The 15,102-nt window shown below is 36.4% G+C and overlaps 1 protein-coding gene across 5 annotated transcripts; it reads left to right on the forward strand.

The window, feature by feature from the left end:
• Positions 1-680: 680 nt before the first annotated feature.
• Positions 681-15,102, forward strand: LOC121262579 (dynamin-related protein 3A-like). Of its 5 annotated transcripts, none has more exons than XM_041165107.1 (19): positions 681-1,308; positions 1,452-1,734; positions 1,901-1,929; positions 2,043-2,144; positions 3,469-3,537; positions 3,630-3,689; positions 4,369-4,482; positions 5,058-5,106; positions 5,337-5,446; positions 5,725-5,817; positions 5,905-5,997; positions 6,093-6,230; positions 7,371-7,457; positions 10,730-10,772; positions 12,125-12,306; positions 12,420-12,563; positions 12,695-12,747; positions 14,384-14,483; positions 14,698-15,028. In XM_041165107.1, the coding sequence occupies exons 1-19, from the start codon at positions 928-930 to the stop codon at positions 14,791-14,793; spliced, it is 2,226 nt and encodes a 741-aa protein (XP_041021041.1). In that variant the 5' UTR covers positions 681-927; the 3' UTR covers positions 14,794-15,028. The 5 variants fall into 5 exon arrangements, 3 of the variants coding, with proteins under 3 accessions (XP_041021041.1, XP_041021040.1, XP_041021039.1); XM_041165106.1 differs by having other exon boundaries at positions 682-1,308; positions 12,164-12,306; positions 14,754-15,102; XM_041165105.1 differs by having other exon boundaries at positions 683-1,308; positions 14,754-15,102.

Genomic DNA, 15,102 nt, shown 5'->3' on the forward strand with positions numbered 1-15,102 from the left:
TCACCATCTTTTCATTCTCCTATTACGTTATATTAAATAATTAGAAAATTATATATTTTTGTCAACCGATTAGTTGTATCCTATTAAAGAACGATAATTTTTTAAGCTGATTAGAGAATAATGATTAAAAAAAAATTATTTTTATGTAATTCTCTTAACTATAGTATTTCTCTTAAAAATATGGTAGGTTTGGGGTAAAGACAAAATATAAAATTCTTATCTCACCATTACAATTTTTTTAAATCTCAAAATAATAATAATATTTTAAGTTTTCATTTAAAACAAAAAATTATCATCTCAATCCGCAAACTTGCCTTAATCTACTGCAGGAATTTTTTAAATTACAATAAAATTAGATTAAAAAAATATTATCTGATTAATTTAATTTGTAGAATTTAAATTTTAAATTAAATTATATAATATAAATGATGTATTAATTTTTTAAATAAAAGTATTATATTTAAAATCGAAAAAATTATAAATATAAGCTTCACACTCTTACATATCACTTAAAATTATGTGATTGTAATCTTTTATTCTCATATTTTTTAAAAATAGGTTTCATGAAATATAAAAATAAAAAAATAAAATTATATATTTTTAAATAGTTTACATCGTGTAGGCGTGTGTGTAGCACAATGTTAAAATCTATCAACACCTTTTAACGAAACCGGACAAGAAAAGAACAAGGAAAATAAAAAAAAGAGCCTATAGCAGCGTCACCTCGTACAATGGCTCGACTCACTTTCTTGCTTCCGAAGCACTTTCTTCTTCTTTTTATTGGCACCGGTGAGCGCGTCCCGACTAATCCCGTGGAGAGCAACAAGCATTTTCTTCCTTCCAAGAACAAGAAGTTTGCCACATCGGTGAGCGCAACTTGTATAAATCTTTATTAAAACGCTAGGGTTTTATTTGGCTTCAAGATTAATGGGCGAAGAAACAAGACCGAATGGTACTAATCCGAGAACTTCCGCACCACCGACGATTGGCTCGTCGGTGATCCCGATCGTCAACAAGCTCCAAGACATTCTAGCGCCGGTGGGGAGCGAACTGTCCAATATTTCGCTCCCACATGTGGCCGTGGTGGGCAGTCAGAGCAGCGGCAAGTCCAGCGTACTCGAGGCGCTGGTTGGCCGTGACTTCCTTCCTCGCGGCTGCGACATTTGCACCCGCCGACCCCTAATACTGATGCTCGAGAATTCCCAGCCGAAACCGGGTGACCACGATGGCAGGGTCGAGTGGGGCGAGTTCCGTCACATGCCCGGCCGGCGCTTCGACGATTTCTCCAAGATTCGTCAAGAAATACAGGTGATTTCCCTATGCCCTTATTTTTAAGAACGAAGACAATTATCCACATTCGAAAATATAAGTTTTTTTAAAAAAAGTAATAAAAAGATATGTCCATGTAATTAAGAAAACCTTTTGCTGAGTTATGCTCTTGGCTAGTACAGACCGAGACTGAAAGGGAAGCAGGATATAACAAAGGGGTTTCGGATAAACAAATTGGCCTAAAAATTTTCTCTCCGAATGTACTTAATATGACCCTCGTTGATCTACCCGGTATTACCAAAGTTCCCGTGGGAGATCAACCTAGTGACATTGAAGCGAGGATTAGGAAGATGATAATGGCACACATCAGCCAAGAAAACTGTATCATATTGGCTGTTAGTCCCGCAAATTCTGATTTGGCAACTTCTGATGCGCTTCAGATGGCAAGAGAAGCTGATCCAACCGGTACGCACATGGATCTATCAAGTACTTGTTTTAATTGTTAAACTCATCTCACCGATGAAAAAAATTGTTTAACTTATCTATGCTTTTATATGTGTATATGGGTATATGCTCATTCTACTGTTCAATACCTGACGTGGTTCAAACATTGACATAAATGCATTAACAGGTTCTAGGACTATTGGTGTAATCACCAAGGTTTGTTTTTCTTGCCCTCAAGCCCAAGAAGAATTGTTTTTTCCTACTTTAGTTTCCAGTATGTTTATATGCTTGGGTACTGCTATAACGTGGTACTTCTGTACTGTCTGTAGCTTGATATAATGGATAGGGGTACTGATGCCCGAAACTTTCTGCTCGGAAAAGTTGTCCCACTTCACCTTGGTTATGTTGGTGTTGTGAATCGCAGCCAAGAGGTATTAATTGTTGTAGACTCATGCAACATCCAATTTCTTGTTTGTACCATAATGAAATGTATAATATTCTTCAGAAGAAATGAAAAAAAAAATAAATAAATAACAAAGAAAAATGTGGCTTTTATTATTTTGGGAATGGGGTTGGGGTTACAAAAATTAAAAAAAAAACTTACATAGTAACACGATTGAAGCTGCTGCAAAACATCTCTTGGATTTTTTAGACTTTAAATGCATCATTGAAATACTTATATATCTATATAAACACACATATTAAGATATGCACCATTGAACATGGCCTTATTCTCTCAACTTGGGCAAAAAACCCCATGGTTGTTATTTTGCTTCTATAATCTGTTCTGTCTTCTTTGATGTGCTTTAAGAGGGTTTGTGAAATAAGGTTATAAAAGTTTTTTTAATGGTTTGTTCTTTAGCAAGCAATCGAAGATTTTATTGAAGAGCACAATTGGCGCAGCCCTATAAAAAGTCAATTTCTGAAACAAACTTACTACTCCTTTGACCTTGCCATGGTTCATATTTTCATAGATGATCTATTTCTGGGGCTATTCTCTTGTGGTAGCCAGAATCATTTATGCAAGCAAAACGTCTCACTACATATGGCTAACTTCTACAACCAAATATGTGGTTTCTTTTCTTTTCTTTTTAAAGTGGATAGTTATAGAAGAAAGCTACTAGGCTGCCATGAATATGTGCTAATCTGTTTACGACTTTCTATTGCAAGATTTATGCTTCTTTCTCGCAGAGATTCCATCCACTATACACTAGCTGAGGAACTGCAGTCTACATAATTGTCACCTTTGCTAATATGACCTCTCTAGTGAAGCTTTTTATTATTCTTTTTTGTTTAATCAACAATTGGCCAGCTTTAATCACTGATATTCGTAATCTTTAAAAAAAAAAAAAAAAACAGAATGCCTTAAGCTTTGAAGACCAAGAAATGACAATGTTAGAGCTAAATCCATCATGCTCAACTTTCTTTACGTTTGGATGATGGCCCACCACCATTTTCACTTTCCTACCTTTGTAGATTTCTTGCATTCTTGCTTTCCTTTTCCCAACTTAATTGATTTACTTATGAAAGAAAATGCTAAAAGACAACTGCTAGATCACTCTTCCATTCTTATGGTAGTCACAAAAGTTTCTCATGTGCTATACAAATAAGAATCCAGGTGGTCTCGCATTTACCTTAGTGAAGCCTTTTTTTGGCTACTTGTGATTTGAATCTTGAGTGGTTGTTTTGCTTATTGTACCGGATTTGGCTCTACGGATAATATGTTTGTCACATCTATTTTTGTTTGCGTTTCAGGACATTAATAAAAACCGAAGCATTGCAGAAGCTCTTGCATACGAGGAGAGATTCTTCCGTGATCATCCTGTATGTCTACTTTCTCAAATGATTTTTGTGTTACACTAGTGATTTAGTTTTGAGTTGATTGTGTTTTTGTTGGATTGCCATGCATGTGAAAGGTATATTGTGGTCTATCAAATCATTGCGGCATTCCGCAGTTAGCTTCCTTGCTGAATCAGGTTGGTTTGCACCCATTTTTCAGTTTGATATTGTCAGTCATGAATGCAATCACTGTTTACAAATGATTATGAGTTTCTAAGTTAAGCTTAATTTTGTTTGTCAACATTGTTGTATATTGTAATTAACTAGGGCTTAATAACAAGTTTAATTTCATTTGCCTAATGACAACTGCAAAATGATATGTGGGTGATACAGATTAGAAGAAGCCTAGTGTTTTTAGTTATCCCTGAAAGAAAGTAGCAGTCGTGGACATAAACTGTAATGAATAATTATGATATAATATCCTTTCGAATAGGATAAGAGAATTCCTACTATTGTGTTGTACTTTTCTCTTTTTCTTCTCTTAATTGAAGAAACGAATTTCAAAATAAGACAAGTAAAAAATGAATAATAACCCCAAAAGTAATTTAATTGTCATATATGAGAGTGGCAATTTTTAAGGAGGGCATGTTAGCCCAGTTTTGGGGGGATTCAAAAACCTAGCTGAAGACCCCATGGTCCCTAAGGACCAGGGTAGATGCCAGTTAACCAACAGGTCATTGGCACTTTCTGCTTCTTTTTATTGGTCGTTGTTGATGATGTTTGTTTTCCATTTCAGATTGATTGCTCTTTATTTATTTTTTTTGTTTCTTTTGTTCTTTCATTTGTCGTTGTCCATGTTATTTGCTTCCTTTGCAGATTCTGGAACAGCATATCCAAATGGTTCTCCCAGGTTTAAAGGCTGAGCTCAATTCCCATATGGGTGGTATCGTTAAAGAGCTGCGAACATATGGAGACGCCATGGAATCTAAAGTGGGTTAGGAAACTATAAAATATATAAGTTGTTAGGAAATGCTTAGTATTCTTTGGTGCTTACAACGTAATTTAGAAAGTTTGCATATAGTGTACTATATTTTCATTAAATTACCTTGTAGATCTGATAATCTTAAAGTACTCTACCTGCATAGTTGATATGCTTTTTTCTTTTTGGGTCCTTGTAAACTGTACCACATACATACGAAAATGCTGTCATTTGGACTCCATCAACAAATAAGATAAAATAAATACTTTTTAAGTCTCCGTATTTGTAGTCTATGATGGAACAATTTTAAATTATCTAGGTAGGCAATCAGTTGATATCACCTTCCCTACGAAACAATGAGTTTCTTGTGCATCTCACTTGTCTGGCAATATTTTTATGACTCTGAAGTCGTTGGCTTGTTTCTTGTTCTGTATTTGGGCATCTGTTACACGCGCACTCACATTAATTTTATCATTTATTGTGACTTTATTTGGGTGATTTTGCATTGAATAGGAAGCATGCTAAGTTTGTAACTTTATCTACCCCTGTTCTGTCTAAGCATCTTTTGGCATATGTCATTAACTAGGGGGAGCAAGGAGTGATTCTGTTGGACATTTTGTCAAAATATTGTGAAGGTGAGATTTATATATCCTGGAGTGAGTACCATATATTTAATTACTTGATTGGGGTTTTCAACTTCTTTGTCCTTTGACTATAAATGTTTTTTAATGCACTAATTCTTCTGGTAGTTGTTGTTATAAATTGCTAAACATCTTTTCACTTCATACTAATGTTCTGGTCTGGGAATATTTGTACATTGGGTGATGCCTGCCTTCTTTAATATGTTCATTTACCTCTCTAACAGTCTTTTCTGCCATGGTGGATGGGAAAAGCAACGAAATGTCAACCAAAGAATTGTCAGGCGGAGCCAGGATTCACTACATTTTTCAGTCTATTTTTGTACAGAGTTTGGAGGTGCCCGTTAAGCACATATGATTTTCTTTAGCACTGCATATTAGTCGCATTTAATTCATACTTCTATTGCTTCAATTTATTTTTCGGCTTGATGTGCATGGTTCATGGAATTAAGCTTAAGATACACCATTATTTAAGGAGCATTATCAGATTACTTTTGATTAGTTCTTTTGGAAACGATGGAAACCATTACATTGTTTTCCACTTATGTACTGGAAAAATTGTGACTATAACTTTTAACCATTAATTAGCTGCTAACTACCTCAGAATACTTGTAGGAAGTGGACCCTTGTGAAGATCTGAATGATGATGATATCCGAACAGCTGTTCAAAATGCCACTGGTCTGAGAAATACTTTATTTTTGCCAGAAGTGAGCATTGCGATAATTACATAGGGTGTATTTGTTTTGCATTTCACCTGGGGAATTGGATGTTAAGTTACGGTGTTGGTGCCTCAGGTTCCATTTGAAGTTTTGGTTAGACGACAAATTGCTCGGCTGCTAGACCCTAGCCTTCAGTGTCTACGGTTTGTTTACGATGAACTGATGAAGGTGATGTCTACAACTCGTGTACTGTTCTCTTGTGAGTTCCAATTTTTTGTTAGTGTGATGAATTTCAAGATGTTAATGATATTTTTTCCCTGCAGATGAGCCGTGCTTGTGGGGTAGCTGAGTTGCAAAGGTTTCCATTCTTAAGAAGACGTATGGACGAAGTCATGGGAAAGTTCTTGCGTGATGGTGTAAAACCTGCTGAGAGAATGATAGAAAATCTTATTGAGACGGAGGTTATAAGATCTCTGTTCAATTTACTTTTTCTTTTTAGTACTCAAGTTAAAGATAATAATGGAAAAGTAGATGAAAAATTATTTATAGTTAGAACTTCAGATTGCATCTCTGTCCTAGTTAATGTTAAAATCATAAATTTTTAGGATTAATTGAAATTTTGTATGGGATATACTTTCTTTTTGAAAAAATAAATGTTGGGGAATTTTAGTTACAGAAAGAAGTACAAATCTGCCTTGAAAATGGATTAAATTACGGAGATTTCTCCATATGTTTCATTGCTTACTACAATTTTGATACAAGAAATAAAAATCTGAATCCTGCTTTCATTAGAACATCAAATATGGTTTTGGCTTTTCAATATCACCAACAATGATTTTAGAAACTTGTATCCTGAGATGCAGCATTCAGAATCACTTAAATATTTTGCATTTTTACTTCCAGACTCCAGTAGCTTTGAAAATTTCCTGCTTCAATTGTGCACCCCCGGGATTAGTCGGGACGTTGTTCCCGGACACCCGGTGCCAATAAAAAAAATCATTCAATGCTGTTGAAATAGTTATACAAAGAATAATGACATTCGTCCGATAAGTGCTATTCATCACCCTCTAAGGTGGTATTAAATGATTGGAAAATTATTTTTTATTTATTACCTACATCCAATCATTTGATGCCACGCAAGGGGAGGGTGAGAGGATAGTAATTAGGAGGACGTTAAATAGTTTTTTTTAGTTTGAATTTTAAATTTTACATAACCGCCCTCCATTTATAAGAGTCGTAAAAAAAGTTGTATGTGTATTATTAATCTATTATGCTTTCGACTAAATAGAAGTTTTGTGCTTGGTGAATATGTAATTTACTCTATGTTGTTTACTAGTTTGAACTATTTTCAACAAATAGTTTTGTTACTATTTTTCATGGTATTGAGAACCTGCTGCTTTCCTCACTTCAAGCGAATGAAAGTGATAAATTCGTTTGCTTTCTTTTTCTTGCATAGAAAGTGATTTTACTTAGTTACCGAGAAATTTTTATTTTAGATGGCAATCCTTCTAATGATCACGTCTTGTTTTTAATGACATCAACTGAGATGCACACATAAAGCTGGTTGGTTCACTGCTGACACATGAACTTATTTTGTCCAGATGGATTATATAAATTCTTCAAATCCTAAGTTTATAGGCGGGAGCAAAGCTATTGAGCTTGCTAAGCAGCAGTTGAAATTAGCACAGGTATATGCCACCACTTTGATAGTATCAAATATTTAAGTTTTGTGGACCCATAGCTGATAGAATTTCTGATTAAGACCCATCGTACGTGCTTGTAAACGACCAGATTCTGTGTGAATGTTTCATGATTTTGAGATTTATGATTGACTTGAACTCATATTAACAGATACGCATTAATTTCATATTACATTTTTGGACCACTTCTCCCTCACTCTTTAGGCTTACTAGAAGTATACACACAATCTATGGTGATAGTGCTTATTTTTCTTGATTATCAATAAAATTATCTTATTTATCAGGAAAAAAATTGGATCACTTGTCAAAACAAAAGAAAGGGCACCATTTTACTTAAAAAAAGGGGACCAATTGAAATTAACTTCCCTACTAAAGACTTTGCCCCGGTTTGGATTGTAAAGTCATCTCAACTCATCTCATCTCATCATTACAATTTTTTCAAATTCCCGTACAAAATATAATAAACAATTCAACTTTTTTAAATCACAAAACAATAATAATATTAAAAAAATAATATTTTAATAATATTTTATTCAACTCATCTAAAACCATCTCAACTCATCTCAACTTATCTCTGAATCCAAATGGGGCCTTTGCCTACTTTAGCTTCTATTTTTTTTTTGTTCAACTCAAAAATCAACTCAGAAAAGTTTTCTATTGCTCTTGTCAACATAGATGTCCCCGCCCTCTCACTAGGGAACCAAACAACGTTGAAATCACCACAAAAAATCTAAGGTAAATCCCATAAAGAATTTAGACTTGCCAATTCCTCCCACAATAAGCTTCTATCACTATCCACATTGGGCCCATACACACCCGCAAGAGCCCACCTCCATCCATCCTCAGTATTCCTAAAAGATACAACCATAGAAAATGACCCGATGCAATCCTCTACCATCTCCACTACACTCTTGTCCCACATCACCAATACACCTCCCGAAGCCCCCAACGAAGCTAAATAACACCACCCCACAAAGGAACAACCCCACAAACTGCGGATTATACTTCTTTCAACACCACACAATTTAGTCTCTTGTAGACAAACAATACTTCATGTGAAGGCGTTTATTCACGTCATTGATCTCTCTTACGTTCCAAGACAGTATTTTAGGCTTCATTAACAAAGAGTCTCTCCCTTTTGATCTATCTCTCCCTGAAGTTCCCTCCTTGTAACCATAATTGATAGAACAATGCAATCGTTTCAGCTCTCTCCTTTCTAACAGCTGACTTCATGGCCGTGGAATAGCCAGCTTCAATGGCTATTAAGAGAGCCATGAATTGTTCTTCATATGCATCACATGTCAATCCCACCCAACCCTGAAGCTCCCCGACTTTTTTTAACACCCAATCTGATGCTCTAGGTGCAATCTGAGGGGGGAAGTGTCTGTAGAGGAGACAGACTACCCATCTCCACCTCACTGTCTTCAAAAAGCAAGGATTGCTTCCACAGGCTAGTTTCCTCCTCCACTGACCTCAATTCGTCCACAATATCCCCTTCATCCATTACCTGCACATAGGACACCATCTCTAATCCTCCCGAGACTTCCTTTGAGGCTATTGGGGCTTTCTGTGCCTGAGGTGAAGTCAAAGACTCAGGAATAGTGGCCAAAACATCATCGTGGGAACTAGCCGTGGCAAGCTCGGGGACAATAGCCTTGTTGCTGCTCGCAGACACCTTCTCTGACCTCTTCGCAGTTGTCTGTGCACTGGCGGGCTCCGGTGAGGTGGTCTGAACAAGTATCAAGTTATCGTGAACCAGTGACGTAATGTTAAGCCCTCCTCTAGCCTCCATGATAAAACAAACTCTGGCGTCACGACCTCTGTTAGAGCTTCTATGGCCTTCGACGATATTGTCTAAGGTATCGCCAGCGACGGTGGCGCGGGTCGACATGTCGACGGGCCACTAAGGTCCTACGGCTTCTTCCTCTAGACAGGCTTCACTGCCTGGGCCTGGTACTCCACACGGGCCTGCAAGAAAGGCCACTGGGCCACTTGAGGTTCCGTTGAGGCCACTGCCTTTCCCTTACCTAGCCCGTTATGAGGACCTTCTTCCTGGCCCATACCCTAATCCTTCTTCATCCCCTCTTCAACGTCTGCAAGCAACCCCCATGCTTCTCCATATCAGTCAAGGTGTGCAACAGAGATGCCAGATTCGTCCTCGACACATTCCTGCCATTCCCTTTATAGAGCTCGCCTTTACCAAAGAAGAAGAAACGTCTGCCCTCTCTGCATGTTCTGGGGCTCGAGACAAGGCCTCTCTGTACGAAGAGGAAGCTTAGTGGCCCTGCGACGGAGGAAAAGACATCAATGGGCGAGTCCCTCTGTTATTCCCTCCCAAAACGGAGGATTTTGCAAAGAGCTCCTCCAACAAGTCTCCAAAATGTCTCCATCCTATCCCCTTCCTCCTTTCCGATATCACTAGCAACCCACACCGCCTTGCTTGACCGAACTCCGATAAGGTGAAAAAACTCCCATAAGAATTACACTGCCTCTGCACCACCCAAACCTGAGACCCATTTCTTCGTGTTCTAAGAAAAACAGAAGGACCCCCAAAAGCTACACCTTCTTTCACCATGGCAGCCAACCACCCCAACGATACTTGATCAATGAAAATGTGATTCACTCCACAACAACTATTCTTCGTGATTCTCCACCACCTTTCATTAATCTTCTTAAACTCAAAACACTTTTGATCAATGATAACATTCCTACTCAACCCCATCACGACGCAAAGTTTTAATCTCTTTCAAGGACACTGGAATTGCTTAATCTTGCCTTTATTTGCATGGTTCAACTTATTTGAATCATACTCGGCATTGCTTCAGTATCATTCATATTGGAGATAATCAGTTTATGTCAGAGGACAAAGATACATGACAAAAATATTCAGAAGGTTTCCTGTAAAATTGTGGAAAAATAAGCAGAATGAATTGGAAATAGCTGACGGAGTAAGGATTATTCCAACAAAGGTCGTTGTTTTGAGTGATGATTTTGGTTTCTTAAAGTTATTCACTTGGCTGTATCCATTAGCCTGACGACATTCTTGAGTGTAGCATTTGGTTTTTTGACTATTGTCGTGAAAATGGTTTTTCTCTTTCTAGATAGGTGAATCAATTGTATTGTTGTATACATCTTGGGCACTTGGATTGCTCCTTTTCTGCTTTGAGTGATATTTTTACTAAGAGAAAAAAATTTCCTGGGGTTATTACTATTGCTTTCAATTTTGTCCTTTAATCTACCTTTTGTTTGGCTTTTGGCAGGGAAATCATCCTTCCTCGAATAATGAGAGACCTGTATCATCTGGTAAATTTTATTTTGTACTGATGATGTCCTAAGTTTGGGTATCATTATTTGCTTCTCGGGTAGCACATATATAACTTTCTAAATTTCTAAATCTGGTAAGCTCTAACTCAAATGGCATTGCCTTCTTCCTTAAGAATGGGGTGGAGAGTGAGGTTTTGGATCAGATTTTTACTTGTTTTGTGTTTAACATCCTAATAAAAAAGAGGAAGTATTACTACTGTTTATCTCTATATGTAGTTGTATAGAGAAATTTGTTTATTTACCTTTTACTTGGGATTTCTCTCTTTGTTAATTTGTTTATCATTTAATAAAATTTTCATATAACCATGAATGAAGAGAAAAACTAAAGAAATGGGTGAAACTCTTCACTTATATATTCTCTCCAACGAAAATACAAATGATAATATATTTTTCCAATTAAAACTTTTGCCTGTTCCTACCTATGCCCCCCCCCCCCCCCCCCCCCCCCCCCCCCCCCCCCCCGGCCCAAAAAAAAAAAAAAACTGTGCCCCATAAAAAAAGCTATGAACTTCATCATCTGGGGCTTACAGTTCCCACTGAATCAGGTGCTTAGAGCTCTATAAGTTAAATTAGCTCTTAATAGTTTTTGTTATTTTACACCTAATGGCTTTAATGGACCTTGAATCAATATGGATTTGTGCTGGTAGCAGTTACCGTACGAGAATAAAAATTACAGTAAACAAAGGAGATATCAGTTAATCCTATGCAAGAGAGTGTGGATATGCCAAGGATTTGCTTAGACCATTTATGTGTAAGCGTTTTAAGTGCTGTAAGACTCAGGTGTCCATTCTTTTTCTACCCCTAGGGCTTGGCTCAAGTGGTAAGGGCTTTGGTCTGGGGGGTATGCTTCCTCCAGGTTTGAGGTTCGAATTCTTGAGTGCAAACAATTTACAAGGGCCGCATCTTATCAGTAAAAAGCTGATTTACCTGATCCATATGATGTGGGGGTGATAAACGGGTCAAGGGTTTAACCGGGATAAAAGACATGTTGCATTTAGATGGTTTCCGGGGTGTTCCTTGTCTTAAAAAAAATTCAGGTTCCTTTATTTTAGTTTTGTCATTATTATGCTTTTAACTACCAAAATCTATTTGTTGAATATCAGTACCAGAAAGCTTTAAAAACTAAGACATGCGTGTTACAGTCAAGTAAAGGATATTTTCTGTGAAATCCACTTAAGTTGCTGAAATTTATAAGTATGTTAATTTATAAGTATGTTTTATGATGTGCAGAATTTAAAAATGGATGGCTATGGTCTGGGATTTACTCATTTTAGTTGCTATTTTCATTGATTAGAAGAACAATAACTTTTCATTAATGCAATTGCTTCAAGGAAAAAAAAGTTACATGAGCAGTAACATTAATAAGGCAGGAGGTAACACAGCCTTGGGGACTTGGGGAATTTCATCAATATTTGGCAGCAGGGCAAAATCTGGAGAGGTGCAAGCTAGCCAATCTGTTGGCGAAACTGTTCCGTTTGTGGAGCAGATACCTTCTACAATCCAGTTGAGAGAGGTAATAATGTGGTTCACAGATGCTTATATGTAAATACGTAATGTTTTGTATTATCCATTTCTTCTTTTTCCCCTTTATGTCACGGCTCTTTCCTCTGCCTTTGTTAATTCCAGCCACCATCCATGCTAAGGCCACTTGAAACGACAGAGCATGATGCAGAGATAATAATTGCAACAAAATTACTCTTGGGGTCTTACTATGACATTGTTAGAAAGAACATCCAAGACTTAGTTCCAAAGTCTATAATGCACTTTCTGGTAAGGCTTTTTTAACCTCTAGTATCTCGTCTATGCGCTCTACTTTATATCAGAGTGACTTTCTAGATCCTTTATTTTTGACACTTTTTCCTGTCCATATGAATGTTTATGCTATTGCCAATGTCCTTCAGGTTAATTATACAAAAAGGGACCTTCATTTCGTCTTTATACAAAAACTGTACAAGTACGTGTTTAACCCCGGGACTCTTGGGCCTTTTGTGTTTATTACATCTATTTGTTTGGTCTCTTGATTTTGTGAAGTACTTAAAATTTTTCCTATTTCATTGTGCTTAAAATTCTACCAGTTTATTTCCAAACAAAATTCACAAATGTAATTCATGAAAATTATTCTCCAAATAATGACATTTAAAATACGTAGTATGTGTACTTATAAAAACTATTGTGTACTGCGTTGAATTAAATACTGTACTGTATTTTAATTAATATGCATCAAATATATCCTGTTTTGTGCAATAAATAATGCCCCAGCCCCCCAGTAAACTAACGTTTCTATTAGTTCTCTTATTCCTTGATTGTGATTGTTTTGGTTAATACTTTTTTATAAATGCATAAACTTGACGACTAATCATTGAAGGTAGGTATTTTGACATGTGGGGATTTCAAAGTTAATGAAACAATTAAGATAATATATCTGTTCGATCAGCAATTCATTTTAAAAATAGAGCTTGTAGATTTGGCTCCAGCTCATTCGGATGATTCTGATTACTTGGAAGTGGACTCTCTGGGGATTGTGACATGATTGTGGCTATCAGTGTGCTCACTTTTTTTGTGCTCGGAATGGCTAGCCATGAGAAAAATTTAACGGTGTTGAGATTCCAAAGATCTCAAGACCTGTCTATAGTAGCTTTATAATTTCCTTGGATGTACTGATTAGGGGTGTAAATTTAAACCGAAAAACCGGACCGGACCGAACCGGACCGGACCGGACCGGTTGGTCCGGTTTTGAACCAGTCCGGTCCGGAACCGATTCCTATATTATGAAAACCGGCCGGAACTGGTCCGGTTTTGGTTCCGTAGTTTTCGGAACTGGACCGGACCGAACTGGACCGGTTGAAAAAAATACATATATAAAAATTAATTTTATATATTATACAAAATATTTATATATATAAGTTTTATATATAATATATAATTACATATTAAATTTTTATATATAATATATAATTATATATCATATATGAAATAATTTCATATTATAATTTATAAATTATAACATAAAATGTTAATCTTAAATATGAACATTTGTAATTTTTTTGATCATATGTTATTAATATAATTATATATAAGATAATTTTATTATAATTTATAAAATAAAAGTTTAATCTTAAAGATGAAAATTTAATTGATCATATGCTTTAAACGTAATATATATATATATTAAATTATTAATAACATTTTATTATAAGAAGTAATAATTTATTATATATTTTTTACATTTTAAAAAAACCGGACCGGACCGGACCGGAAACCGGTAAAACCGGATGTACAGGTTTAGGAGGGTAGCCGGGGTGTAATCGGTTTTGAAAAATGAAAAACCGGTACATACCGGATCGGTTCTAGATTTTGTCCAAAACCGGACCGGACCGGACCGGTTACACCCCTAGTACTGACTTAGGCTTGCTTATCATAAACCATTGATTGTGTGAAATATTCTATACAAACAAATCTTGCTGTCATTGTATAAAAACCTGCGTACTGATTTAAAAAAAAAAAAAACATGCGCTGCACAAGCACCCAAACTATACAAATAAATGCTGATAAAGAACATTGAGCATGTTTTTTTGCTTGTAATTATGCAGAGAGAACCTTTTTGACGAGCTATTGCAGGAGCATGATGAAGTTGTTGTAAAAAGAAAACAGATCCGAGAAATGTACAATGTTTTGCTACAAGCCATTCAGGTAGTTAAACTTCTAAATCAAAGATTAATGTTGGTGGCATTCCATCTACTTCTGGTCTGTCTTTTGCAAAGAAAATTTGCTATTGTCTTGGAAACCTCTTCAACACATGGATCTGAAACAGCTTCACTTGGTTAATCTTTAGATTATGCTCGTATGGTGAAATTATCATCTTTGGTTTTGATGTACATGGGCAAATAATTCCTTTGGACATTAGGGTTTCATTACACCTCACATTGGCAAAAAACCTGAGCTCTCCCTTGTTATTTGTAGACACTTGAGGAGGTTGAGCTCTCCCATAATTCAAACTTAAGATCAGGCACTGAAGCTGCCACCAGATTGCCAACAACCCCTGACTTTTCATCCCATGTACGCTCAACAAATTGTGGTGAGAACAGGTCATCTGACGCATCGTCATTTACTAATTCCAGAGCTCGTAGATTATTTCATTCAGAAGGGGAGGCATTGCCTGTCAAGTCAAATGGACTGTAACTATCAAGCACGTGGTAGGGCTGTATTCTAATTCAGAAAATGCAATTGAGATTTGCTACGGTCCAAACTTTGTACGGTGCTCTTGTTTCCATATAGAAATTTAGCTAGGGTTCAAACTTTGCTGCTTCAA

Source organism: Juglans microcarpa x Juglans regia, chromosome 4S (assembly GCF_004785595.1).
Source record: "Juglans microcarpa x Juglans regia isolate MS1-56 chromosome 4S, Jm3101_v1.0, whole genome shotgun sequence".
Lineage (NCBI taxonomy): Eukaryota > Viridiplantae > Streptophyta > Magnoliopsida > Fagales > Juglandaceae > Juglans > Juglans microcarpa x Juglans regia.